We start from the raw sequence: 27,768 nt of genomic DNA, 5'->3' as shown, positions 1-27,768 counted from the left end.
TGCAGCACAATATCCTTGGTGCAACATCAACTGTTGCATGGCTAAACACTTATAATGTCCCAAAGGCGAGACCTATTGGCTATGCCAATGCTTGTTTTTTTGCATGTTTTCCAGATTTTGAACCAGTACCCATATTTAGTCCTTTCGGTTTTAGCCACGCCCATTCTAAGAAATTGGAGCTGTGGACATCTCCTGGTGTTGTGGGTTCATCCACAATCAGTCTGGTAATAGGGTATATGGCTTTACACACAGATTATGAAGAAGTCTTATAGTTACCCCGTGTTCTCCTCTGGCGCTCGCTCGCAGTCTCGAAAGCTGTAAAGTGTCCAGAAGGCGTCATGCTGGCGCTAAACCAAACACCAAAAGTAAATATTTTGGAAGCTGAGAGGAGTGCACTTACCCCAGGAAAGTGATGTACTTCGGTTCTGCGGCCAGACTGAGTTCGACCGTCACTGAAAGAAACGGGGTGTCCAAGTCACTTCTCATCAGGACAAAGGTGACAGGGACACCTGCAGGGCCCAGACACACAGGGAGTCCGGGGGTCCCCTCGGACGGATCAACACATACCACCAGAGGCTGGTCGGGATGTTCATGCTGTACATTAACTACGAGCAATGCTTGCACTTGTTGTTGGTTCGGGTCCATGTGTTGTTTGTGCATTGAAACCACTCCCGCAGCTAAACGGTTATAATGTTCATTATTACATTAAGTTTATGCACTGAATGTGGTCTTTACCTATAAGAAACGGGGTCCCAGAGGAGCCACTGTTCCGTATATGTGCCCAGGATCACAGCGGCTGCTGTTGGTTCGTGTAACTTGGGAGGATGAAAGCCTGCCTTGCCCATCGCAGATTCCGGGCGTGGATGCGTCAGTCCCCCGGGCTCCCAATCCTGCCACGGACGCCCGTGAAGAGCGCTTTGTTTGGGGGTCGCTGTGGTTTTGAGATCTCTGTGTAAAGCAGCAGTCCGGCGAAGAAGGCAAACATTTGGAGAAGCGCGCACGTCAGCAGGCGGGGCAAAGCGCGGTCTTTGCTTCACAAATACGTGACATCAGAGCCGTGCAGCCGACGTCCCTGAGGGAACAACATGATGTCACTCGGCCCACGAAGAGCACCGCTGCACTCGGGGCCCTTTTCCTGAAGGCAGCAGGACGCGCGCGCCTTCTTGGGATGAAATATGGAGCCCATAAGTAGGGTGAGACTAACAAGCATTGAAAAACCGCACAGGTGCAATGTCGTGCAAACCCAGGCCCGGTGAACTACAACAATAAACCCGCACCCTTACATCCAGCCATTCCCGCACGACAGGCAAGGGTACCCTCGACAAGAAAGGGGGTGTGTAGCAGGAAAGAGTGCTGCCCTAGAACAGGAGTAAAAGGACCCCGAAGAGGGGGGCCCTTTGTTACACTAGGGGCTGCCACTACACCGTGTAAAGCACGCATTACATCTTCACTGTGAGAACAAAATGCTTCATCTGCCCTGCAGCAGCACTACACCGTGTAACGCATGCATTACACCCTCACTGTGAGAGGAAAGCGATCCGTCTGCCCTGCAGCGACACTACACCGTACAATGCAAGCATTACACCCTTACTGCGAGAAGAAAGCGATCCATCTGCCCTGCAGCGACACTACCCCGTGTAATGCACGCGTTACACCCTCACTGTGAGAAGAAAGCGATCCATCTGCCCTGCAGCGACACTACACCGTACAATGCACGCATTACACCCTCACTGTGAGAAGAAAGCGACCCATTTGCCCTGCGACGGCACTACACCGTGCAATGGACACATTACACCCTCACTGTGAGAAGAAAGCGACCCATCCGCCCTGCGGCGGCATTTCACCATGTAATGCAAGCATTACACCCTTACTGCGAGAAGAAAGCGATCCATCTGCCCTGCAGCGACACTACACCGTGTAATGCACGCATTACACCCTCACTGTGAGAAGAAAGCGACCCATCTGCCCTGCGGCGGCATTTCACCATGTAATGCACGCATTACACCCTCACTGTGAGAAGAAAGCGAACCATCTGCCCTGCGGCGGCACTACACCGTGTAATACACGCATTACACCCTAACTATGAGAAGAAAGCAATCCATCTGCCCTGCAGTGACACTACACCGTACAATGCATGCATAACACCCTCACTGTGAGAAGAAAGCAACCCATTTGCCCTGCGGCGGCACTACACCGTGTAATACACGCATTACACCCTCACTGTGAGAAGAAAGCGATCCATCTGCCCTGCAGTGACACTACACCGTACAATGGACGCATTACACCCTCACTGTGAGAAGAAAATGACCCATCTGCCCTGCGGCTGCAATACACCGTGTAATGGACGCATTACACCCTCACTGTGAGAAGAAAGCGACCCATCTGCCCTGCGGTGGCACTACACCGTGTAATGGACGCATTACACCCTCACTGTGAGAAGAAAGCGACCCATCTGCCCTGCAGCGGCATTTCACCATGTAATGCAAGCATTACACCCTCACTGCGAGAAGAAAGCACCTGGCTGCCCTACAATTGCACTACACCGTGCAATGCATGCATTACATCCTCATTGAGAAAAGAAGGCACCCCTTCGGCCTTGCAGCTGTACCAGGCACCAGTCACTGAGCCGTCTCGCCACCAGGTACCAGAGGGAAACGGGAGCTGTGCGACAGGGTGAATGGTGGGCGCACAGCCAACCACGTAGGAATACCTTTAAAACAAGCGCTAGCAAAGCCAATAGGACGTGCTTTAAGCCTTTTCCTCACCATACATCAGAGGAAAACGGGAGCTGTGTGACAAGAATAATGAGGGGCGCACAGCCAACCACATAGGAATACCTTTCAAACAAGCGCTAGCAAAGGCAATAGGACGTGCTTGCAACACCAGACAACACGCGTACCATTTAAAAACAAGCCAGGAAGTGGTGCGTGCGCGAGTGCTCTTGTGCCCGCCGTGGCGAAAGTGAAAGTGCTGCGTTTGCCCATCTGTTTCCAATTAACGCGACCGTGAGATGCGGCGCGATAATTGGAAACATATGGCGCTCATGCTCGCTCCCACGGACCCTAGGCCACAGAACAGTGAAGGCGGGACATGCACCCCCCTTGGGCCAATTGCGTGCTGTCTTTCTTAGAAAGACAGTACGCAAAGCCAAATAGCAAGTGATAAATTCCAAGCACACACACAAGCGTGTGTTTGAAATTTAAAAGCCCTTACAAAATGCCACGCAGAGCAGCGCCTGCGCGCTGGCTCAGGCGAGACCTAAAAAGGTTGCTCTGCATAGAGGCGGAATCAACTTTACCGCAGTATCAACAGCTAGTCTGCACTTGTTTTCCTTTCTCCCCCAATAGCTCTGAAGTCCATGACTCAAAGCAGCAACTTCTGTGGACATTGGCAGGAGCCTTAAGGTCTGCAGGAACAGGCAGTATCTCAGTCCTCAGCCCAAGCCTCAAAACAGCAACTCCAATGGGCATCCGCAGCGGCCTTAAGACCTGCAGCAAAAGGCAATATCTCAGCTCTGCTGTCCATAATTCGAAGCAGCGACTCCTATGGAGGTCTGTAGCAGCTTCGAGGTGTGCAGGAACAGGCAGTATCACAGCTCCGCAGCCACAGCTCAAAATATTGACTCCTATGGAGATCTGTGGCAGCCTTAAGGTCTGCAGGAACAGGCAATATCTCAGCTCTGCTGTCCACGATTCGAAGCAGCGACTCCTATGGAGGTCTGTAGCAGCCTCAAGGTGTGCAGGAACAGGCAGTATCACAGCTCCGCAGCCACAGCTCAAAATATTGACTCCTATGGAGATCTGTTGCAGCCTTAAGGTCTGCAGGAACAGGCAATATCTCAGCTCTGCTGTCCACGATTCGAAGCAGCAACTCCTATGGAGGTCTGTAGCAGCCTCGAGGTCTGCAGGAACAGGCAGTATCACAGCTCTGCAGCCACAGCTAAAAATATTGACTCCTATGGAGATCTGTGGCAGCCTTAAGGTCTGCAGGAATAGGCAATATCTCAGCTCGTCTGTCCACGATTCGAAGCAGCAATTCCTATGGAGGTCTGTAGTGGCCTCGAGGTCTGCAGGAACAGGCAGTATCACAGCTCCGCAGCCACAGCTCAAAATATTGACTCCTATGCACATCCGCAGCAACCTTAAGGTCTGCAGGAACAGTCAGTATCTGACCTCTACAGTCCACAATTTGAAACAGTCACTCCTATAGGAATAGAGATTATCTAAATGTAATGCTAAGAGAAACAGAATGTAATTAAAGACACAGGGGCTAACATTATGCACTAATCCTTTAATGTTACTCCACACAGCAGCACTTGAAAGAATATTACATCATAAACCAAAAACAATATAAATAGTTCATGCACGGAGTGATCTCCCTCTTTTAAAAGCAAAACTTGTTCTCTTGTCTCTGGAATGAATACGATTTAAGAAACAGCAACTGCATAACCTCTTACAGGAGCTGAAGTATTGAGTATCAACGGAAAAGAACAAGAATTTGTCAAATACTCCAGTCAATAAAAATTGAAGTGCAAAAGACAATCACTTACATCAATAAATAATTCTATCAATTTATATATTTATTATTTTTAGTATTTCAACACTAAGAAAAAATACTACCAGAAAGGGATGGGTGGGCGGGATAACGTGAGCCTCCATGTCTTTAATGAAGTTCAGATTCACTTGGTATTACATTTGGAGAATCGCTATTTCATTACAAGCCCACAGGCTACTATTATGCTTGTTGATAGCTTTCTAATACCACATCAAACATGTGGTCAATTTAACAAACATAGAAGCATTTGACCAATCAGCTGCTATCATAACAGCTTTCAGTCTCCCACCTTTCCAAAAGGCTAGACTAGCCCTAGCACCTATCACAGACTGAGCATGAAATCTCAGCAAATTGACACCAGCCTGCTGCATGGCGCATTTCACCCATCTCACAATAGTAGCTGTGGTAATCCCGATAAAGGGTTTTACAAAATAAATCAATAATTGGTTAACTCCATTATTTAAAATTAATTCATTCAGGAATCATATTCTCTCATGCAAGCAACTACACACAATTTCTTGCACGCATCAAATCTTGGCTAAAAGAGAGTATCAGACAATGTCTTGGTTCTCTTAGTAATATCAGAAGTTACCCCAAAGGGGTCATAGACCCTGTTACCTACCTCCAAGGCCTTAACGTCCAGACCTCTACGACAAGACGTTAGGCACAGTAGGGAGGCCAGTTTCATAGTTAGTCTTTTCAAATCAAATATCTATGACCTGGCCATGTAGCAAACAAGGACAGAACCAAATTGACATCCCACAGAGTTTTATATCTTGGTTTAGGAGGCCTCCTTAATCTGATGCTCTTAAGAACTCTACAAACCAAATATTTTTTACCCTCACTCATGCCATTGATCAGACTGTGACTTGCAGAGGCTGCTGATCTGTATCAGTTAATAGTTCTATAACTAAGGCCCCTATTTAACTGCTCCACCAGGAAGTTAAACACTTCAGCTATTCGAGCCCCCACAGGATCAAAGTTCCTGTCCATTCCCCTATGCACCCAAACCTTCCAAATTCCCTTACACCTGCACCGGGTACCTGGAGCCCGAGATACCTTGAGCAGTTCTTCAGTTCTTCCCGAAAGGCCTACCGTGTCAAAAGATCTAATGATACTTTCCATGCTAGAAGGTTTACAGTCCTTGTCTGAACTAGAGGATGTTCGTCCCCATCTACATCTCTCAACAGACCCTCCATAGCAGAAAGATCAAATGGAATTTCGCAAGCAAGTTCCAAAATTATGGGAAACCATGCTTTTGAGACCCAGAACAGAGTTATAAGTAAGAGAGAACACTTCTCTTGTCTCACTTTCTGTAGGACCATCTGAATCATCGCTAAGGGGTAAACGAATAAGCATTCATTCCCTTCCAGCTCAGGAGGAATGCGTTCACAGCTACGGCCCGCAGATCTGGCATCCAACTGTAATACTTCTATAGATGAAAAAACAGTCTGCTAGCAAAAAAGGTTCATCTCCAGAAGACCCCAAAACATAACTACTTTCCTGAAACAGTCCTTGTTCAATTTCCAATCGCGGGAATCGCTTAAATATCTTGAATTCCAGTCTGCAGTTACATTCACCTTTCCAGGCAAATACTCTGCCCTCAAACTAATTTTGTGTTCTATGCAAAATAAGCAAAGTTTCTTGGCTAAATCTGATAGATCCAGGAACCTTGCTTCTCCTAAGTGATTTATATCGGCCACCGCAGAAATATTGTCAGTTTTCAATAATAGTGTCCTGCCTTTCAAACGATGTCTGAAACTCATGAGAGCATAAAGACCTGCTGACAATTCCAAATAGTTTGTCTTGCGATCTCTCTGTCTTTCACAACAATCCACCACTTTCCTTTACACCCAAGCGTACACCGCAATCAGTTAGACTTGCATCTGACTCCACAATGAAGTCTGGTGAACATCCAAAGACTTCCCAGCCATTCCAGTAATCTAAATTCTTTAACCACCAAGCCAGTTCCCCCTTCGCCTCCTGATCTAGTGTTATCCTATCTCCATACCATAATCCTGGCTGAAGGGCCCTCGCCTTTATCCTTTACAATGCATGTAGTTTAAAAGACCAGGAAAAATCACCTGAATTGAAAAAGGCAAAGGCCGAATAGTCTTGCTAGCTCCCTTAGCGTCAAAAACTCCTTTTTGAATACATGGGCTATTTCTTTCTGTATCTTGGTCATTTTCTTTAGGGAAGAAGCAAACCACATTGACTGTGTCTATTGTGAAGCCAAACTACTATAGAGAGTATAAAGGTATAAGAATGGATATCTCCTTGCCCACAATAAACCCCACGCTTTCCAGTAGGGATTTGACCATATCCAGATTTTTCATTACTTGAGATTGACATTGGGACACAATCAGAACATCGTCTACATAAATGATCATCCAAACACCCCTCTCTCTCCGGTGGGAAGCGACTACCCTCATCACCTTGGTCAAGCAGCATGGTGCTGATGAAAGCCAAAGGGGAGGGAACAAAATTGGTAAAGTCGATTCTGCCAGGTGAACTGAAGGTAAGGCTAGCAGTCCTTTGCCATGGGAATTGTAACATAAGCATCCTTCAGATCCAACTTTACCAACCAGTCGTTTTTCAGCAACATGTCTCTTAAAAGATGAATCCCTTTCATCTTGAGGTGTCTGTACACCAGGAATCTGTTTAAATCTCTTAAGTTTATAACATGTCTCCACCCCTTGTCATTTTTCTCTACCATAAAGAGGGTATTTAACAAATTTCTGTTTTCTTTTTCTCTACAATATCCCCTTTCGACAACATAGATACTACCTCGTTGTTTACTACTTTCTGCTGATCTGCATTCAAAATCAATTCCCTTGGAGGGGTATATTGAAAAGGTGTTTCTGTGAAGTCTATTCTAAAACACTGGACAGTTTCTAAAACCCATGGATCTTGAGTAATAGTTTCCCACAGATGGATAAAATGTTTGAGGTGACCACCCACTCATTTCTGGGCAGAAGAAAAAGAAATCATTGTACTCACCCTGGTATCCGGAGAATGCTTGGCCACGGGGCTTACTTCCTCTTGCCCATTGATAACAGCCTCTTTGGGGGTAGAAAGACGGTGCTGCACTGGCTTGATGGCCTCTTTGCTTGAAGTTAGCAAATTGAGACCTTTGGAAACTGCGGCTGTAAGAAAGTCCTCTTCTGCCTGCCTGGCTAAAAACACATCAGCTGAAGGCTCTGTGCATACTCTTCTGAGCTTTGTCAAGGGCCGTGAAGGTTGCTACACTTTTGCCCAGGCTTTTAACCATGTCCTCTCCAAAAAGTAAGCCCTTAGGGTTCTTCTTGGCTTCTTTGCCAGATAAACCTCCTAGTCTGGGGTTGGTTTTCAACAGGACAGTCTTGCGTCTCACCGTTAAGTCTTGCGTTCGCATTACCCAGAAGAACCATGACCGTATCAATGGTCTCAAGCACCAGCTCTGTATTTCATGCTGAATTAGCTTATTAACAATATCCTCGTAAATCTTTCCTTCTGGGACCTCAAGAGATTATCTGTCTTTATCAGACATTCGGCCTGATGTAGATCCTGGTGGATGGGTTACTCCGTCGCAACGGTGACGGATATGCTGTCGCCGAAATATAAATCCCATAGGCTATAATATGATTTATATTACGGCGGACACGATATCCGTCATCGCTGTGCGGGAGTAATGCGTCCACCAAGATCTAAATCAGGCCCATATGTTATCAGTAGATAGATCAGCCTAATAGAGATAAGCTCTGTAAAGAGGGCAATTGCAATCCCAGGTAAAATCCAGAAAAATCAGGCATTAGCATCTTTTTTTAAATTTTTTTTTAATACTAGTAGAAAATCGATCGGTAACCACAGGTGTTGCCAGACACTCAGCTGATTGCGGAGATACTGTAACTGTCAACTTCCAGTCTGACGCATTACAGATCTTGTAAAACGGCAGCTTGTATAGATAAAAAGCAATGGGACTAAGTCCAAGTCAAGATGGCGGTGAAATCTCATGTTGGGCCAGGTTTTATGCTGTTGCCCAATTCATTCCTCTAAAGCTCTGCCTGACGCATCCAAGACACAGTGATTCAGTGTCCGGCAGGCCTGACGGCAATGGGATAATATATCGCTTCTGCCCAACTGCTTTGTAAAGCAGCAGCAGTGCAGATAGTGAGGGAGGATAAAAAATTAGCTAGCATTCGCGCCAAGAATTTTCAATTCTATTAAGGACACGGAGGCGAGGATTATGCTTCTCTTTCATTTACTGCAAACCAACAGCAGCCAATGAGAATCATGATAACATTATAACATAACATTCCCAGAATGCTTATAGTAAGAAAACAACAACCATAGAGACTAGCTCTATATAACAGTCCTCAAACCGTAACACTTCCTCTTTCTTTGCCCAACGAGCAGAGTCCAAGTCCGTTAGCATAAGTCCGATAACCACAGCGAAACATCCAAACCGCTCCAAGAGGCTGGAACCCCAGGAAACGTCGAACTGGAAAGTGAAGATCATGGAACGCACTCTTCAGAGGACCACCATCTGGTCTGATCTCCTTTCTGATCAGCTCCTGAAACAGAAATATCATACTCGTAATAATTGTCATCGACTGATAAATCAGGGTGGGTAACATGACATCATGAATCATCACCAATATTCAGTTGTCCCTGGGCGGGATAATCCTCGCCTCCGTGTCCTTAATAGAATTGAAAATTCTTGGCACGAATGCTAGCTAATTTTTTATTCTATTACAGGACCGGAGGCTTCAGATTATGCTAGTTTAACGCTTATGTAATACCACAGAGACAACATCGCCTACAGGTTTATAGTACAACTGCTTGAAAGTAGAGCTGGAAGACCAGTCGGCCGCTTTCATGATATCTTGTATACTGGTACCCAGCATGAATGACTTGGAGGCCATAGCACCTCTGACTGAATGTGCACCAAACAGATTAACATCAATGCCTGCTTCTGACATAACAGATCTCAGCCATCTGGCAATAGTAGCGGAAGTCACAGGTTTAAACGGTTTCTGTAAGGCAATAAGTAACCTGGAACAACCAGAAGGGCGAAGTGATCGTGTACAATCCTCACATACCTTAAGACATTTGACCACACAAAGTTTTTCATTCAAAGGAAACGCATTGTAATCTATAGACCTGGAAAAAGTTTTTGTGCCAGCAGTGATAACAAAGGACACTCCTTCAGGAGAAAAAATCCTACCCTCCAAATCAAGCACTTTAACATCTGACACCCTGCGGCATGAAGATAAACATAACAGCATGGCAAGCTTAGCTGACAACTGTTTACGAGATAATAATTAATTACTAGGCTATGCATCAAACAGAGTCAAAACCTTTGAAACACCCCAAAAAGAAGTATACTTAGCCTTAGGTGGATTGGAGACGCGAATTCCTTTCAGAAGCTTACACGCCACTGGGTGCATGCCTACCGGCCGGCCATCCAGCTGCAAATGCCCTGCTGAAATGGCGGAACGAAAATTATTCACTGATCTGTTAGATAAACCTTCGGCGGCCTTTTGAGATAGAAAATTCAATATGTGAGAGAGATCCTCTTCCACGGGATCCAGGTGTCTCTCCAAGCACCAACCCAACCAGGACTTCCAGGCCGATCCGTATCTCTTTCTGGTAGAAGGGGCCCAAGCTTGTTGAATAAAGGTGGAAGCTTGCTCCGAAATTCCTGGCAACGACCACTGTTGCCGGAAAGCCTCCAGGCCATCAGGGACAGTTGTCCTGCTAGAACTAGCGGATGGAGCTCTCCCTGAGGGTCCTGGAGTATCTGAGGGAAGCAAGGGAGGCGGAGCGGGCAGTCGCACGCCATCTCTAGGAGAACTGGGAACCACGGCTGCGATTTCCAAATCAGAGTAATCAGCACAATCTCCGCTCCCTGCCAAGAAACTTGATTCGCCACCCTGGGAATCAGAACAAAGGGGGGAAACGTGTACTGAAGGTTCAGGGACCAATCCTGAGTGAATGCATCCGTTGCTCTCGGCAAGGGATCCGGCCTCCAGCTGAGGAACGCTTCCAAGTGACAATTCAGTCTGGAGGCAAAAAGATCCATGTGGAAGGGGCCCCACAGCGCTTGGATCTGATGGAACAGAGATGGATGGAGGTTCCAATCGCTGTAATCCTTCAAGTGACGTGATTGCCAATCCGCCACCGCATTGTCTCGCCCCGGAAGGTATCCGCAATTACCGATATCTAATGCGCTAGGCAATAATGCCAAAAGTCTTTGGTTATCTCCGCCAACATCGGGGACCTGGTACCCCCCAGCTTGTTGATATAGTGTACAGCTGAAATGTTGTCCATTCTCAACAGAATACAGCATGAAACCTTCCTGGGGGAGAGGGTGCGAATCGCAAACGAGCCCGCCAGGAGCTCGAGACAATTGATATGAAGTTCCAACTCCTGGCGAGACCGTCTGCCCCCCGTCGTGACCTCCCCGCAGCGGGCACCCCAGCCCGACCTGCTGGCATCCGATTCTATGATCACCTCGGGTGAGATCCGAAGATCGCCCGACCGCTCCATGCCTCCACATGGGTCAACCACCATTGGATTTCCACTCGGGCTTCCTCCGTGAGTGGGACAAGGTCTGATTAGGAGAGGCCCTTCTGGAGGTGTCTGATCTTTAAGCGCTGTAAAGCGCGATAGTGTAGAGGGCCCGGGAAGATCGCTTGTATGGAAGATGCTAAAAGGCCCACCAGACGAGCGATCTCCCTCAGAGACATTACCTGCCTGTCCAGAGTCCTTCTCAATTCCTTCTTCAGGTCCCTGATTTTGTGTTTGGGCAGAAGCAATTGTGCCGACTGCGTATTGACCACAAATCCCAGGAATTCCAGGGATTGCGTTGGAGTGAGGACCGACTTCTCCCTGTTCACTACAACGCCCAGACTCTCTAATAGTGACATCGCCAGCTGCAGGTGAAGAGATGCTATGTGCACTGAGGGAGCCATAATCAGAATATCGTCGAGATTATAAGACGTATGCCCTGCTCCCTGAGATGCACTACCACCGGCTTCAGGAGGTTGGTAAAACACCACGGAGCCGAAGAAAGACCAAAAGGTAGGACCAAATATTCCAGGCGCCTGCCGCGCCACTGAAACTGTAGAAATCTGCGATGGGGAGGAAAAATGGGCACCGTAAGGTATGCGTCTTTGAGATCGAGGCGGACTAGCCAGTCTTCCCGTCTCAAGAGATCCGCCAGAAGATGGATACCCTCCATCTTGAAATGCCGGTAAAGGACAAAGGAATTGAACCCCTTCAGGTTGAGAACCAGTCGGAACCCCCCACCCCTCTTCTGTACGAGGAACACGGTGCTGCAGAAGCCTATGGGACCGTCGTCCTCGCAATAGGCCACCGCGTGCTTCTGCAGCAGCTCGTCTAATTCTTGATCTATAAAATGCACGTCTTGTTGGGAAAAAAATAGGGGTTTGAGAGTCGACTCCTGAAAAGGAGTTTGATAAAAGTCTATGCGAAAACCTTGCACTGTTTGAAGAACCCAAGCGTCCTGAGTGAGGGCCTGCCAATTGAGAAGAAAATGGCGAATCCGACCCCCCAGAGGATACACAGACAAAGACACTGGGCTTACCTGCTGTAATTTAAGTACGGGAGTTTCCTCTGTTGCTACCGCGGTGGAGACCGCGACGATTGGATCGTCTCGTAGGGTAGAAGGTGCCACCTCTGGTTGAATCCTGAAAGTCTCTGCGGCATCGGCTATAACCACCTCTCGCGGAACCCTGATGGTACTGGCGGCCTGGTGAGCAGCCCCTGCCTCGCCCGGCCCTTCCAAAAAGGCCAGTAGTGAACACCCTTTTGATATTTGATTGGGTCTTGTCAAAACTCGTGAATGTCCCTACGTACTTGGAGACGTCTTTCACAAAACGGTCCACGAAGAGTAAGCCGTCCGCCAGGGGGCCTGGTTCAGCCCCAGGCAATTCATTCAGGTTAGTATCCATGCGCATAAGGAGGGATTTCCTGCGCTCGGCTGAAATGGCGCAATTTGCATTGCCTAGGAAGCAGATAGCACGTTGGGTCCAACCTGCCAATATGTCAGGGTCAATCAATGCTCCAGACTCTTTGGCTTTCAGAGCCATCTGCAAGATCTTAGATAACGGGCCAACAGTGTCTAATAACTTATCTTAGCATCCGCGCCAAGCACGGTCGATGCCCTTCTTAGGATCCTTCTGAAACTTTTTTAAGAATGCTAACATGTTAGGGTCTATGTCCGGGGTCTCTGCGACCTTGTCCGGAACATCTGGACGGGGGCATTCTGACCTTAGGCAGTTCCGGACATCCCTGTCGAAACTACGACGCAAATTCTGATGGATGTAGTCCGCCACCTCTGGCGGAGGCGCCCAATCCGAAGACCTAGGATGCACTATATCCTGTGGATTGAAGTCAAAGGGTGTAGAAGGCTGATAGACTGGGGGCGATTGAGAGCGCACCCCCGACTTTTTAGGTTTTTTCTTTTTGGGAGACATTGTGTGGCTGGTGGAGTCCGTGTCGGTATCCGTATCCGTGACCACCCTGGACGCCGCAGGCAAAGGACTAGGGACCCCTGAGTATGGGTGATCCCTGGCCGAAGGGGGAGGAAGAGTGGTGATCGTTTGGGCATGCGGCCAATTGGAAGATTTAGAGTTAGATTTAGATTTACCCCCTGAAGAAGTAGACGCCTGTACGGTATCTTGCTGCAAGAGGCCATGACGTTTGGCAAACGTTTCCAGCTGCGCTGTAATAGGCTTTAATGCCGCAGCCAATGCTTTATTAACGCTCTTAGGGACCGCCACCTCCACCGTCTTAGTGATGGAGTCCTGAACAGAGGCGTCTAAAGCCTGCACAAGGTTGTCCTCGAGGGGGGCATGCTCCTCCTCATAGTACCCATACTCGTCCTCCTCAAAGTAGGCCCAGTCTTCCATGTCCACCAGGGAGAAGGCGGCACGTCAATACCTCAAAATATATAAATGTATATATATGAATCCCAAAGGGATCAGTCAAGGGGGAGCCACCCTGGTGCAAACACACTTGAACAAAGTATCTATATATGCTCCTCAGCAAAGCTGTAGTCAAAACACCCAAAGGGCATAGAGAGCCTCAATGATCCTACCAGCCTGCACACAGCTGGGGGCCTGCCACTATTTTGCAGCCTGGGAAGGCTTAAACCGAAGGGCACACTTGCAGGACAACCTGTAGCTCCAACGCGAGGCAAAAAACGCGCCGGAGCGAGGAGGAAAACGAAAGTAGGCGTCGCGTTGCCCAAAAGAAGCCCAAAAGGAGCCCAATTGGGCTACGCGACGCAAGGCTCTAATGTAAACTGCGGGCTCGAATTAGGGAGAGCAACCACTCGCCGCCGATAACACGGCAAAATGGGGCACAGAGGAGACGTGATCGGACGGTGAAGAGCGCTGACCGCGGAGCCGTCACCGTTCGATCGGCTGCAGAAGCGCGTGAGGAATGCGCTGCCAAAATGCAGATGATCGCGAGCAATAACCACAGCACCAGCGCGCGTGATGCAAAGCACCAGGTAATCAGCATTTATATCATCAACTACACAGTAAAGGCTGCACTATCATGAAAACATATCAAGCAAGAGAGAAGGCAAGATAAAAAATCGAGCACTTAACTCTGTGAGGAGCAGCAAAGAAAGAGGAAGTGTTCCGGTTTGAGGACTGTTATATAGAGCTAGTCTCTATGGTTGTTGTTTTCTTACTATAAGCATTCTGGGAATGTTATGTTATAATGTTATCATGATTCTCATTGGCTGCTGTTGGTTTGCAGTAAATGAAAGAGAAGCATAATCTGAAGCCTCCGGTCCTGTAATAGAATTTGCCAAGTGCCAAAGGCGGCCATACTCGGTCGGGGGTCGGCGCGGCCTGAGGCAAAGACACCAAGCAGGCAATTCTAAGCGGGTTTTGACGTGCTCAAGCATCGCGCAAGCAAAAGCAAGACAGGTGCGCAAAAGTGAATTGCAAGGTATGCAAGAGCAAATAAGTGCTCTAAATATAAAATATACTGTATAGTAAACGTATCATTCAAGAATGTTGATGAAAACTGAAATAACAGAGAAGGACAGAGTTAAGTAGAACTAGACGGGGTTATTTCAATAGATTGGAAACCAATCAAATGGATAAATAACACCAAATACGATCAAATAACACCAGTAACGGTATAAAATGCAAGTAAAACCAAAGAGCTACTTATCTGAGCAAGGAGCAGCATTTTAAAGAGGGAGATCATTCCGTGCATGGACTATTTATATGTTGTGAATGTTCTATTCTAGATTATATTTGGTTTATGATGGAATATTCTTTCAAGTGCTGCTCCCTGGATTAGCATTAAAGGATTAATGCATAATGGTACCCTTCGGTCTTGTAATGAAATCGGCAATCTCGGATTTGCAAGCAACTTACTACAACAGGTTGCAGCGATGGCACAGGAATTCATCCCTGCCGTAGACGTACTCCAACTCACTCTGAGGGACCAGGCCCCTCATGGCGCATGATCAGGATCTTGACAGGACAGCTCTTGAATGAAGGCCGCCTAAGAGGGTGATCTCTCCCATAGGAGGGTGGGGTAGAAAAACCAGTGCTAAAGCCTCATCAGTCATGAACAGCACGTGATTAGGGCTTGTCCCGAGGAATTATGCGACGCCTAGTCCACTCCCAGCCTCTGCTGCATTGTGGAAAAGCTCCTCTGGAGAGACAGCTTTGAGACACTCTGAAAATTCAGTGGGCAGCGGAGATCCACTGGAGAATTTGACTAATGTTTCCCATTGCGCTGCTCGTGTTTGTCCAGACAGTGGTGTGATTCTAGAGAGATTTTAAAGGAGCCTTTCAGAACATCAAAGTATGAACACGGCCTCGGATTAGGATTACAAGTTTATCGCAGCGGCCACTCCTTAACCCACTGATTAGTTATGCCAGGACTTGAATTTGGGAAAAGAGTGGGAGAGACTGGGTTCCGATAGATTCGCACTTTGGGACATGAACCTTTAACACTCAGACGAGAGTGAAACTTGTCTAAACATCCAGTGCCCAAATGTTCAAAACCCTTTGTGATATGATGGGCCAGATCTTGGAGCCAACCAGCGCAATCTTAACATAAAACAGCAAGACTGAGGACTGAGGACTCACCTGCACAGGCCAGATGCTCACCTAGGCGGCATTCTTTAATGTCTGTGTTTTTTCGTGTGTCGCTATTGCGTGTATTTCCCCTCTGTAACCAGAGAAGTCAGATTGCCCCTGCATGAAATTTTGAGTACAACAGTTGTTTACTGTAGAGCTAAGTTTAGTTTTAGTACACCGTTGAACCATACAGTTAACTACTGTCTTCTACTTTTTATAAAAACATAGCAGGGGCTCAATGTTGTGGGCCTTTTTAAGTCTCTGAACCTTCACTGCTCTACTGGAGTAAGCCTTGACTGCTCGTCTTCTCAACCACTTTAAACTCAAAGCCTAAAGAGGATTTTCTTGGAATTTTAGTGAACTGGCAGTAGTATCTGGTTCTCTAATCACTTCTGATAACATGTAATGCTTGCTATGATGGGGCCCCTATAGGTACGGTACTCACCGTTGTGTCGGCCCATAGGTACGGTACTCACCTTTGTGTGTGGCTTCTAAGAGTATGGTACTCACCTCTGTGTGTGGCCCCTAAGGGTATGGTACCATGTTTGTGTGTGGCCCCTAAGGGTACTGTACTCACCTTTTCGCGTGGCCCCAAGGGTACGCTTCTCCCCTTTGTGTGCGGCCCCTAAGGGTATGGTACTCGCCTTTGTGTGTGGCCCTTAAGGGTACTGTACTCACCTTTGTGTGTGGCCCCTAAGAGTACTATACTCACCTTTGTGTATGGCGCCTAAGGGTGAAGGACGAACATTTGTGTGTGGCCCCAGGGGTACGGGTCTCCCCTTTGTGTGTGGCCCCTAAGGGCATGCTACTCACCTTTGTGTGTGGCCATTAAAAGTACTGTACTCACCTTTGTGTGTGGCCCCTAAGGGTATGGTACTCACCTTTGTGTGTGGCCCCTAAGAGTACTGTACTCACCTTTGTGTGGGGCCCAAAGGGTACGGTTCTCCCCTTTGGGCGTGGCCCCTAAGGGTACTGTACTCACCTTTGTGTGTGGCCCCAAGGGTACGGTTCTCCCCTTTGTGTGTGGCCCCTAAGGGCATGCTACTCACCTTTTTGTGTGGCCCCTAAGAGTACTGTACTCACCTTTGTGTGTGGCCCCTAAGGATACTGTACTCACCTTTGTGTGTGGCCACTAAGAGTACTGTACTCACCTTTGTGAATGGCCCCGAAGAGTACTGTACTCACCTTTGTGTGTGGCCCCTAAGGGTGAAGGACTCACATTTGTGTGTGGCCCCTAAGAGTACTGTACTCGCCTTTGTGTGTGGCCCCTAAGAGTACCGTACTCTCCTTTGTGTTTGGCCCCTAAGTGTGAAGGAGAAGGACTCACATTTGTGTGTGGCTCCTAAGAGTACTGTACTCGCTTTTGTGTGTGGCCCCTAAGGGTGAAGGACTCACATTTGTGTGTGGCCCCAAGGGTACTTACCTTATTAAGGCCCATCACCTGAGTGCCATGTTGTATAACAGGGATCAATCCTGACACCTACTAAACAGGTAGCACGTAGTCTGTACCACGGTAAATGTTACTTGTACATTGTATGAACAGTTATTACAAACTCGATTTCTTGTAGATTTATTTCTGTTTGTCCGTATTACAAATACGAATTGCTCAAATATGTCTGTACTACGCCAATCAGCTATGTATGAGGTTAAAAACCAATAAACAAATTTAAACAACAGGTTTAATCCTGACCATCTCCAGCAGACGTCCCTTTTCCTCGGATAGTACTGGTACACCGACTTACCATCTAGAGTGGGGAACACAGACAGCGGTGTTCCATAAATCTCTTCCTAATGCATCCAAAGAGAGGCCGTGCTAGGAAATTAGCATTATCTGTTGGAGACACATCCTAAGTACCTTCTATGTGTACAATTGTCATGTGCCCAGTTAGGCCTAGAGGGAAACACTGACATTTTTATATGTACACATGTTTCTTCCTAAAGTTGCCTTCACTGTCACACAGTGACTTTTACTGCACATTTGCAACCGTGACAGTGCGGATTAGTTTCCAAGAAACTACACTTGCTTACAAACCAATTTCGTAAGAACACTATCATGATACCTTCAAACATCATGTACAAGGTCTATACATACATTAAGCAACTGTGGTTATTTGTTTCGTATATATGGCAACAGAGCTATCTATAGCACATAAACAATGGCGGCCTGACCAAGATCTCGGCCCAAGGCAAGGATGCCTTTTGTTATAAATGAACATCTGTTTCCAGGTGTTGACAAAGGAGCACTTTGCTGTTATTTGCACGGAAACTACATCCTGATGCTTCGGCCCAGCAGCCTTCTGATATTTCTATGAGGGTTGTCCAGCTTGTGACAACGATTGCGACCTACATTCTTTCCCTCCTGGTAATGAGGGTTGGATGATCCAGTACAGGGACTCTTGGCAGAACACATACACGTGCCCCAAACACTTAGGTCAGGGGACTCCTAGTAGGAGTGCGCCAGATTTCTATATGGATTTTTATGTTTGCATATATACACTGTTTTAGAAAGATGGGGAACTTTTTATTCTGTTCACTGTCCTAATACTTCTAATAATTTTCACCGCTTCTGTCTTTTTATCATTGCAGCTCATATTTTTATACAAGAATCACGTTAGTTCAATAAATATTGAACACGCTCCACTGTCTAATCCTTGTATATTTTCTCTGAGAGAAAGAGAGCACAAGTGACTGAGCGAAAGGGTTCTAGATCTGTTACCACAATTCCTGGGGGATCAGGGTTGTATGTTCAGTGGTTGCCAGAACCATTTGCTGCCTATCTAGGTTTAGGGGTGCTTACGTTGGCACTGTGAGCTAGCTGCCTGTCTTGGGGGGTGCTTGGAATCAGTCCCGATAGTTATTCTTTCCACAAAGAGTTCCTACTGTAGAGCGGAAACTACACGACACTGTGTAATGTTATGGATTCCGTTGCGAAGTATTCATTATTTACGTCTAGGAAGACAGCTGAAACTGCAGGTAGCTCCAACATCAAACTGATAGGGCGTGCGTATATGTATAAGCCATGTTCATTTCCATTATTAAGATTGAATGAAAAAATATATCTTTTTGCTCTATCATTTTCCATTATTCATAATTTTTTCATCAAAGCAAATTAACACAGAAAATATTTGTATCTATAATTTAAACTATAAACTAAGGTGCATTTTGGCATGGGACAAATCAGTGTATTTTCCTATTTTTATGTGTTTTATTAGCTCCAATGTCATCTTGCAGGCGTTGCATCAAATGTCTATTTTAATCAATCAACATTATAAACGTGGAAATTGGATATTTAAAGCACCTCTATTGAGTAGTGAAAATATTTTTATATGTTGTTGTAATAATCTTATGTTGTTTTTTATGACAGTGCAAGAGATGACTTCATTTTGCACAAAGGAGGAGGAAGAGAATGACTGCTTATACAGTGACATGGAAAGTGTCCGCGGTCCCTCGGGTGAGTGGCTTTATTCATATATGCATTAATAGTCGTTTCACTTAGTGCATATTTTCAGGGCACTATAAATACAAATCAGGTGACTGATAGTGGGTGAGAAAAGCTCAGGTTTTGGTGTCACTTTACACTGGTGCCTTGAACGACTGGTTCAAGAGACCAGATGTCTGTGCGGTGAGTAAATTGTAACCACAATGTACAGTTTTGTGCATTTTACATTTAAGGTGCGAGGACCTGGTCGGGGAAATAGACTGATCTTCACAGTAACATGAGATGGACCAGGGTCGTGTCTTCAGGTATTTGCTTTTCAGGAGGTTTTTTTCCACAGTTCTTTTGAAGATGAGGATGAATGGTGTGTTCCTGACGCACAAAGGATGGATTACAGGTTTTGGAGCATGTCGTGAGGAGAATCTGGGTAGCGGAGCTCCTTTCTGAAGCTGGAGCTCCTTTTCTGAAGCTGGAGCTCCTTTTCTGAAGCTGGAGCTCCTTTCTGAAGCTGGAGCTCCTTTTCTGAAGCTGGAGCTCCTTTTCTGAAGCTGGAGCTCCTTTTCTGAAGCTGGAGCTCCTTTCTGAAGCTGGAGCTCCTTTTCTGAAGCTGGAGCTCCTTTTCTGAGGCTGGAGCTCCTTTTCTGAAGCTGGAGCTCCTTTTCTGAAGCTGGAGCTCCTTTCTGAAGCTGGAGCTCCTTTTCTGAAGCGGGAGCTCCTTTTCTGAAGCGGGAGCTCCTTTTCTGAAGCTGGAGCTCCTTTCTGAAGCTGGAGCTCCTTTCTGAAGCTGGAGCTCCTTTCTGAAGCTGGAGCTCCTTTTCTGAAGCGGGAGCTCCTTTTCTGAAGCTGGAGCTCCTTTCTGAAGCTGGAGCTCCTTTTCTGAAGCTGGAGCTCCTTTTCTGAAGCTGGAGCTCCTTTCTGAAGCGGGAGCTCCTTTTCTGAAGCGGGAGCTCCTTTTCTGAAGCTGGAGCTCCTTTCTGAAGCTGGAGCTCCTTTTCTGAAGCTGGAGCTCCTTTTCTGAAGCGGGGGTGACAAATAGGAGTTTGTTTCTGCTTTTAAATTCTCTGGCTCGTCTAAAGACTTTAAATTTTTTGCTAAGTAGTTTGGGCTGTTGAGCTGGAGGGCTTTACGAGTGAGGAAGGCCATTTTAAAGGGTACATCTAGCTTTGAAAGGCAAGCAGCTTAAGCATGTTACAGCAGGAGTGGGGTGCTCATTTTGTTAGGGTTAGGAAGCAGGCTGCGAAATGTAGATCAAGTCCTTGGGGGGCTGATGAGAGGGCATTGTCTAAATGAGAGGTGACATAGGCCCTGGGGAATCTGTGTTTTTCGGGGTTACATTTTAGGAAATGCAGCGACAGACAATTTTCAACGGCGCAAAGACCATCGATGATCAGGTTGTGAAAAGAATCAGTAAAAGAGAAAAATGGAAAATAGATCTTGGAGTCATCAACATAGAAATGTGAATTTAAACCAAAGGGAGACTTAGTGGAAAGTAAAGGGATATTTTAACAAGTAAACAATGATGGGGCAGCATTTAAGTCTTGAAAAATACTATTGAGAATAGGATAGAAAGCAGATACAACATCTTTCCAGGAATGAAAAAAGAGTGATCGTTAAGCTAAGAACAGAAGTGTACTAGAAATAGAATATATAGAGATTAAATGATAATATAGAGTGATCCATCAGGTTGGAAGCAGCTGAAAGATAAAGGAGAAAGATAAAAGATTGATTTTGTTTTGTTTATGTTTTGAGCATGAAGTAATTTTAGAGGTGAAAAGTAGATTAGAGGGGTAGGAATAACCAGTGTGAAAACCAGACTGAACAGAAGAAAGAGGATTATTAGCCTGGTTAAAAGAAAGAAGTTGAGAAAAGAAAATATGTTCCAGTAACTTAGAAAGAAAGGGATGCAAATAAATGGTGTGGGAGTTAGAGAGACCACTAGGATCAAGAGCAGGCGTTCTTTTAGGAGAAGGCAACATCCACCCATGTATTTTGATGCATTCCCAGATTTACCAACGCTGGCAGACCTGGGAATGCATCAGAAGTGTACGCCTTCCCACCAGAGGCACAACGAGGAGAAATATCTTTATATATCTGCTTGTTGTTTACTGTACGTGTGCTGCATTCTGCAGAGAAGAAAAATGGTAGATTTGAAGGAAAGAACTAAAAAGTAAAGGAAAAATAAAAGGAGGAACCAGATAAGGCAGAAGCAGAGAATACCCAGGTTTCACCAAAGGGATATGTGAAAGGTCAACATGAGGTGAATAGGTCTTGAACTGGACGGATAACAGTGACCATCCAATTGCAAGATTGTACGAAAGTGAATTAGTAACTGAGGTGGACGGGAGTCCACCACACGTAATAAATCCATTAACTTGTTAGGTCCAAGCAAAGGTATCAGAAATGTAAACCTGGGCTCTACCCCTGGCAGCTATGGCACAGAGCAGGAAGCCTAACTTAGAGAAAATGTGTAAATCGTTTAGAAGAACCAAAACATTTAAAGTCAAAAACATAATACCATAAAAGTCCAGGTCCAGGTCCAGGCCCAGATCTATTAAGGTTTTGCGTCGCCCTTTTCCGACACAAGGGGATGCAGGCCGAAGCAAACCTTAGACTCAAATTTACCAAGCCACGAAAGGCCACGCTGCATGGATTGGTAAATCTGATGTAAGGCAAGGCAGCACAAGACGCTGCCTTACATTAAACTGCATGGTGGGGGCGTTACATGGGTGGAGTGTGGGTGTTCCTACGCATCCACCTATGTATTTTGACGCATTCCCAGATTTAACAACACTGGTAGACCTGGGAATGCATCAGAATCGTACACATTACCACCAGAGGCACAGCGAGGAGAAATATCTTTGAATCTCTGTTCGTTGTTTCCTCTGTCTAAGTGTGCTGCATTCTGCAAGACACTTAGAATGAGGAAAATGCCTCCGAGGATTGTTTTTGTGCTGAAAGGCACCCTTTCCTTCACAAAAACAATCCTGCTTCCCTCACAGGCACCCTTGCACCATGGCCCAAGGAGCCTGCGATGGTGCTAGACAGCACATTGTGCGCCAGCGCAGGGAGAGGACAGGAATGCACTATATAATGTTAAATATGGTGCGATCCCACCCTCTCCCGTTGAAGCATCGCAGGGCAGCAAGCCTTGCTGCGTTGCGTTGCATGAGATATTTATAAATTGCACCACAATTTATAAAAATAGAGTAAGATTTAGCAAATACAATAAGACCAAAAATGACAGAAATCCAAAAAGAGGAACCACAGATATGACTCTTGACTGGGCGGATGTGCTAAAAGTATTGGGGCCGATGAAAGGACTTCCCTGGGCGCGAAATTTGACTTTGCTGGCTCAGGGCTTTTCCTGCCAAAACGTCAGCAAACCCCTTATATTATTATTGTATGTGAAAACAGGTGGGAGTAGGGATAAAACCACACTGGAGCAGATGTTTCCTCCTGCAGCGAGAGAAGAGGCATTTCATGGCTCTATGCATGTAGGAGCAACACCGCCCGCCCCCCATTGCGCTGTCTGCATAGACCCCAACAGAGCACCTGGTTTGTGAGATCTCGAAGGACGACTGGTACCAGATATTGCTGAGGGCCAGCAAAATGTCTATCTACTCGTATTATAAAACCAAGATACTAACTAGATGTTACCTCACACTGAGGCTAAAAGTAATGGTGGGCAGCAGAGATATGTTGGAGAAGGTACTTGGAGAAAGGCCCATATATACACATGAGGTGGCCTTGTGACCAGGTGCAGTTCCTGGAAGGAAGTGCTGGATGTATCAGAAAAGTGACCAAAGTAGCACTACCCCTTGAACTTAAGGTGATACCATTGGGCGATGCAGGAGAATACCACATATGCCCTATCACAACCCCAATGTGGAAACTGCTACTTCATCTACCTGCAGCAAGAGTCCTGGTCGCCCAAGTGTGGAAGGACCCTGCCCCTGCCCCGCTGTCAGTCTGATGGAAGAAGGCCTGGAGCATTTACACACTTGAAAAACATTCTGCACTCATCGCAGATAAAATGAGAAAGTTCGAAAAAATCTGGCTACCTTTCGAAACGTTTTTCAAAAGAGACAGTGGGGAAGCAGAAGCTAAAAGGTTCTGCCCATAATTCTGCAAGTATCCGTGGCGGGCGATTTCTCACTCACAGTAGATGACAAGGAGGACGATTGTCCCTGAATGCTGGACATCAGTGGGGCAACATGAAGTGGGGGGTGGGGGGGTAATAAGCAGAGACTGGAGCGGTTTGATACCCCTCTCCAATCGCACTGCACTGGGATGAAATGTTGTTGTAAATGTGTTTTGCCTTCAAGAATGGTTGGCACCAAGCAATGCACTTTGGTGGCACCGATGAAGACATTTGATTTGCTGAAACGCTACGTCCATCATCCCCTTTGGTACCGATGGCATACCAAAGATTACCATGTCTGTAAAATGCAAAAATTAAAAATACAGTTATTAAAAAAAAAGATGAGAAAGGAAAAAGGAGGTCCTGTGTTAACTCCTTAGGAGCTGTATAGGGCGAGCAGTTTTGCGGAGTTAGGCGAAAGCCAAGATTGAGGAGGTTTAAAAGTACGTTTTAAGGGTTTAAGAAGGGCTTTAGAATTGAGATAGAAAGAGAAAATATAAGGTACAAACGTAAATCAATCAAAGGCAAAGTGTATCAGACTGAGGCTGCTAACTGATCTGAGGACAAGAGATGCAGAGCACACCGAAGAGCAGTTATAGATGAAAGTGTAGATCAGAGAGTAGGGATTGCAAAATGATCTGCGCGAATTGTAACCGAGAAGGCAGTGAAGCAGAATGGAAGCAAGAGAAAAACAAATGACATGTAGTGCTCTGCCAAGAGTGTGCCTGGAGAGGACTTCCTGATCAGGGGCTGCCATTCAGGCACAGGGAGGTAAGTCGTCCTAACCTTGATGGCCACTGGATGTCTCTAGATGGGGAACAACCTTTACAACGCAACTTTTACAACGCACTACACTTACAACGCATTTTTTACAACGCACAATCCATTACAACGCATGACATTACAACGCATGACACTACAACGCATTTTTAAAAACTACCTTTACAACGCATTCCATTACAACGCATACTACCATTACAACGCATACCATTACAACGCATAATATAGTAATTTTTACCCCTATACTATCCAACACTTACCCTACTGTTGCACCCCCTGGAGTTAGAATAGTAATTTTTACCCCTATACTATCCAACACTTACTCCACTGTTGCACCCCCTGGAGTTAGAATAGTAATTTTTACCCCTATACTATCCAACACTTACCCTACTGTTGCACCCCCTGGAGTTAGAATAGTAATTTTTACCCCTATACTATCCAACACTTACCCTACTGTTGCACCCCCTGGAGTTAGAATAGTAATTTTTACCCCTATACTCTCCAACACTTACTCTACTGTTGCACCCCCTGGAGTTAGAATAGTAATTTTTACCCCTATACTATCCAACACTTACCCTACTGTTGCACCCCCTGGAGTTAGAATAGTAATTTTTACCCCTATACTATCCAACACTTACCCTACTGTTGCACCCCCTGGAGTTAGAATAGTAATTTTTACCCCTATACTATCCAACACTTACCCTACTGTTGCACCCCCTGGAGTTAGAATAGTAATTTTTACCCCTATACTATCCAACACTTACCCTACTGTTGCACCCCCTGGAGTTAGAATAGTAATTTTTACCCCTATACTATCCAACATTTACCCTACTGTTGCACCCCCTGGAGTTAGAATAGTAATTTTTAACCCTATACTATCCAACACTTACCCTACTGTTGCACCCCCTGGAGTTAGAATAGTAATTTTTACCCCTATACTATCTAATACTTACCTTAAATGCAATTTAATATTATGCGTTGTAATGGTATGCGTTGTAATGGTAGTATGCGTTGTAATGGAATGCGTTGTAAAGGTAGTTTTTAAAAATGTGTTGTAGTGTCCTGCGTTGTAATGTCATGCGTTGTAATGGAGTGTGCGTTGTAAAAAATGCGTTGTAAGTGCATGCGTTGTAAAAGTGTGCGTTGTAACGACATACATCCCTCTAGATGCCAGTCAGGCACAGGGAGGTACATCTTCCTGAACCTTGATGGCCACTGGATGTCTCTAGAAGAACTCTTGAGGGACACGTGTGGTACGTTGAGCCTTATGTTTGATCCTTTTCCTCAACTATTGCCTTCTGGGCTCCATTTTCATTGCTGTGACCCTTTTTCAGAAATCCCTCTAATTTATTAGAAAAGGCCTCAGAATTGGTGAAGATGGTGATGGGACTTTTCTGCAATATATTACACAATATGTAGTAATTACAGATGTATATTATTTTGTGTTGGTAAAAACAAAAAATTGAATAAAGATTATTTAAAAAAAAAAAAAAGATGGTGTTGGGACTTCACCGTCTGGGGGAGTCATCAGTTACAGGGAACGCAGTTGTCTCAACTGCTTGGAAATGGAAAATGCATGTAGTGGTGACTCCCCGCTTCATCGACCTGGGGCAGCACAATAATTCTGCCTTTCCATCACCTGTATTCATAGTGTGAGACTTTTTTCATTCCCGGTAGTGCGCCATGTATGCTCGCATTAACTCGGCGTACACTTAAGTGTGCCCCAGTTAAGGATATATTTTTCTTAGACGACACAAAATTGCCCTAAAACCCACTCACTATGTATGCAAGATGGAGGTTTCTCTTGGGCACGAGACACTGGACGGCTTCAGAGATCTGGACTTGCCAATGGCAGGATCTGAGTTTCCTGAACCAGGCCGTTGACTCTCCAGCTGTGGTCCAGACAGGATTACCACCAGCTGAAGCTTCCGAACAATGTGAACACACTGTGTTAAGAGGCAGATCTGACGATGGCAACTTTATTGTCACCTCATTGTCTAGTACTCTCCTAGCTTTTATTGGTGTTTTGATCAACCCCCACTTGTTCAGGTAGAGTGCAGTTCTTTGAATGTTGGACAGGAAACAGACAGCACACTACAACGTCTATTCAATTGAATGAACTTCCTATAGAGACCCATATCAACTTTAACATGATGTCCTATATTCACGGACTGTTGCAGTAAAGAAGCTTATGGTGTGATCTCTTCCTCCACCCCGTGTGCTAATGACACATTAGGGCCCGCGTTTCCAAGTCGTAGGCAGTAGTTACACTTGGGGATGGGATGGTGTCGGCCTTTTTTGTCTCCCCCACATCAGAGATTGCCCTCCTTACAGTTCAGCTGAAGTTCTTTTAGTCGTCTTACCAGCCTTCTTAGGAAGTATTTGTCTCAGAAGTTAGATTATCATGTCTCTGTTTGGTAAAATTTTAATAGACCATTATGTGGGTGGCGTCGAAGCCAAACATGAATGTTATTGCACTCTGTGCAGGCCTTCTTCGTGTCCTCCGCTGGACAACGATCACCATGCACATATTATCCAATGCACGCAGGACACGTGAAATGTGGCACTCACAGCACGCACCACTGGGGGCAGCTAAGGACCTCCATTATATGGCTGGCTCTCATTTTACAGTGCAGAGGCTGGAAGGCCCTGTCCACATCACAGATTGTAGAAAAGTGCCTCTTTTGACATGATTAGCTAAATTTTTTGCCTGTTGTCTGATGTAATTTCCAACTCTAAATTCACTGAATACCTGCTAACCAGGTCCCCAGTGCCATATCTCCTTTCCCTAAAACTGGACCACGATTGACAGAACTTCTGTCTCCCCTGTAAGCCCTTGTAAATGGTACTCCTGGTACCCATGGCAAGGAAGCATAAGAAGGTCCTCCAGGGGCCCCTCACCCGGACCAGGCGGTGCTGCTATAGCAGGCTGCGTTTCCAGGTTCAGGACAAACCGAAGAGTCTGTGTGCCATGACACCGTCACACCGCATAACAGTTAGGTTGCCACTGAAGACAATGAAGTCAATCCACTCTAGGGCCCCCACCGACCCCTGCCCCACCACATCTTCAACAGAGCCGCCGACACCATCGCACCCATGCTCCGCCACACCATCAACCGCTCCCTGGCGAACGCCTCCTTCCTCGACTACTGGAAACACACCGAGATCAACCCCCTCCTGAAGAAGCCCTCGCCAGACCCCACCGACCTCAAAAACTGCAGACCCATCATCCTTCTCCCGTTCCCAGCGAAAGTCATCGAGAAAGCCATCAAAAGCCAACTCGCCACCCCTCTAGCTGGGTGCATTATACCACTGGTGAGGGAAAAAGTGCAATGAGCCCTGTACCCCTACATTGTTTACGTCCATTCTTAGACATTGTAAATGCAGTAAAGCCATTAAGAGTAAATGGTCTGGGAGTTTGCCTATTAAACCCACACTGATGCCAGTGTGGAGTTTAATGCCAAATGCACTCAGAGGGCATCTTAGAGATGGCCCCTGAAAAACAACCAACCTCTAGTGTCCTGGCAGAGTGGCTGCTCACCAGCTGCCACCTCAAGACATGTTTCTGGACCCCCGGGTGGTCAAGAGCCTCCCGCTCTTGGAGTCCTGAAACAAAGCACATACAGTGCAGGGATGCCAAGCCTCCTCCCCCAGTGTGGCAGGGTCCACGAAGGGGAAGCTTCGAAGGCTTGCCACCTTTGTGAGCAGACCCAGCCATTTGCTGCTCCCAGCAA

General features: G+C 46.2%; 1 protein-coding gene across 2 annotated transcripts in view; it reads left to right on the top strand.

The window, feature by feature from the left end:
* The window catches only part of LOC146797214 (zinc finger protein 212-like), a 149,218-nt gene that overhangs the window by 73,722 nt on the left and 47,728 nt on the right, over positions 1-27,768 (top strand). For both annotated transcript variants that reach the window (XM_085624172.1, XM_085624173.1), the window contains exon 5: positions 19,042-19,128. In XM_085624172.1, coding sequence (XP_085480298.1) covers positions 19,042-19,128 — 87 coding nt within the window. The remainder of the gene's footprint in view (positions 1-19,041; positions 19,129-27,768) is intronic.

This window comes from Triturus cristatus, chromosome 9 (assembly GCF_964204655.1).
Source record: "Triturus cristatus chromosome 9, aTriCri1.1, whole genome shotgun sequence".
NCBI lineage: Eukaryota > Metazoa > Chordata > Amphibia > Caudata > Salamandridae > Triturus > Triturus cristatus.
The sequence above is the reverse complement of the archived record's forward strand: the minus strand, read 5'-3'. Positions and strand labels throughout refer to the sequence as shown.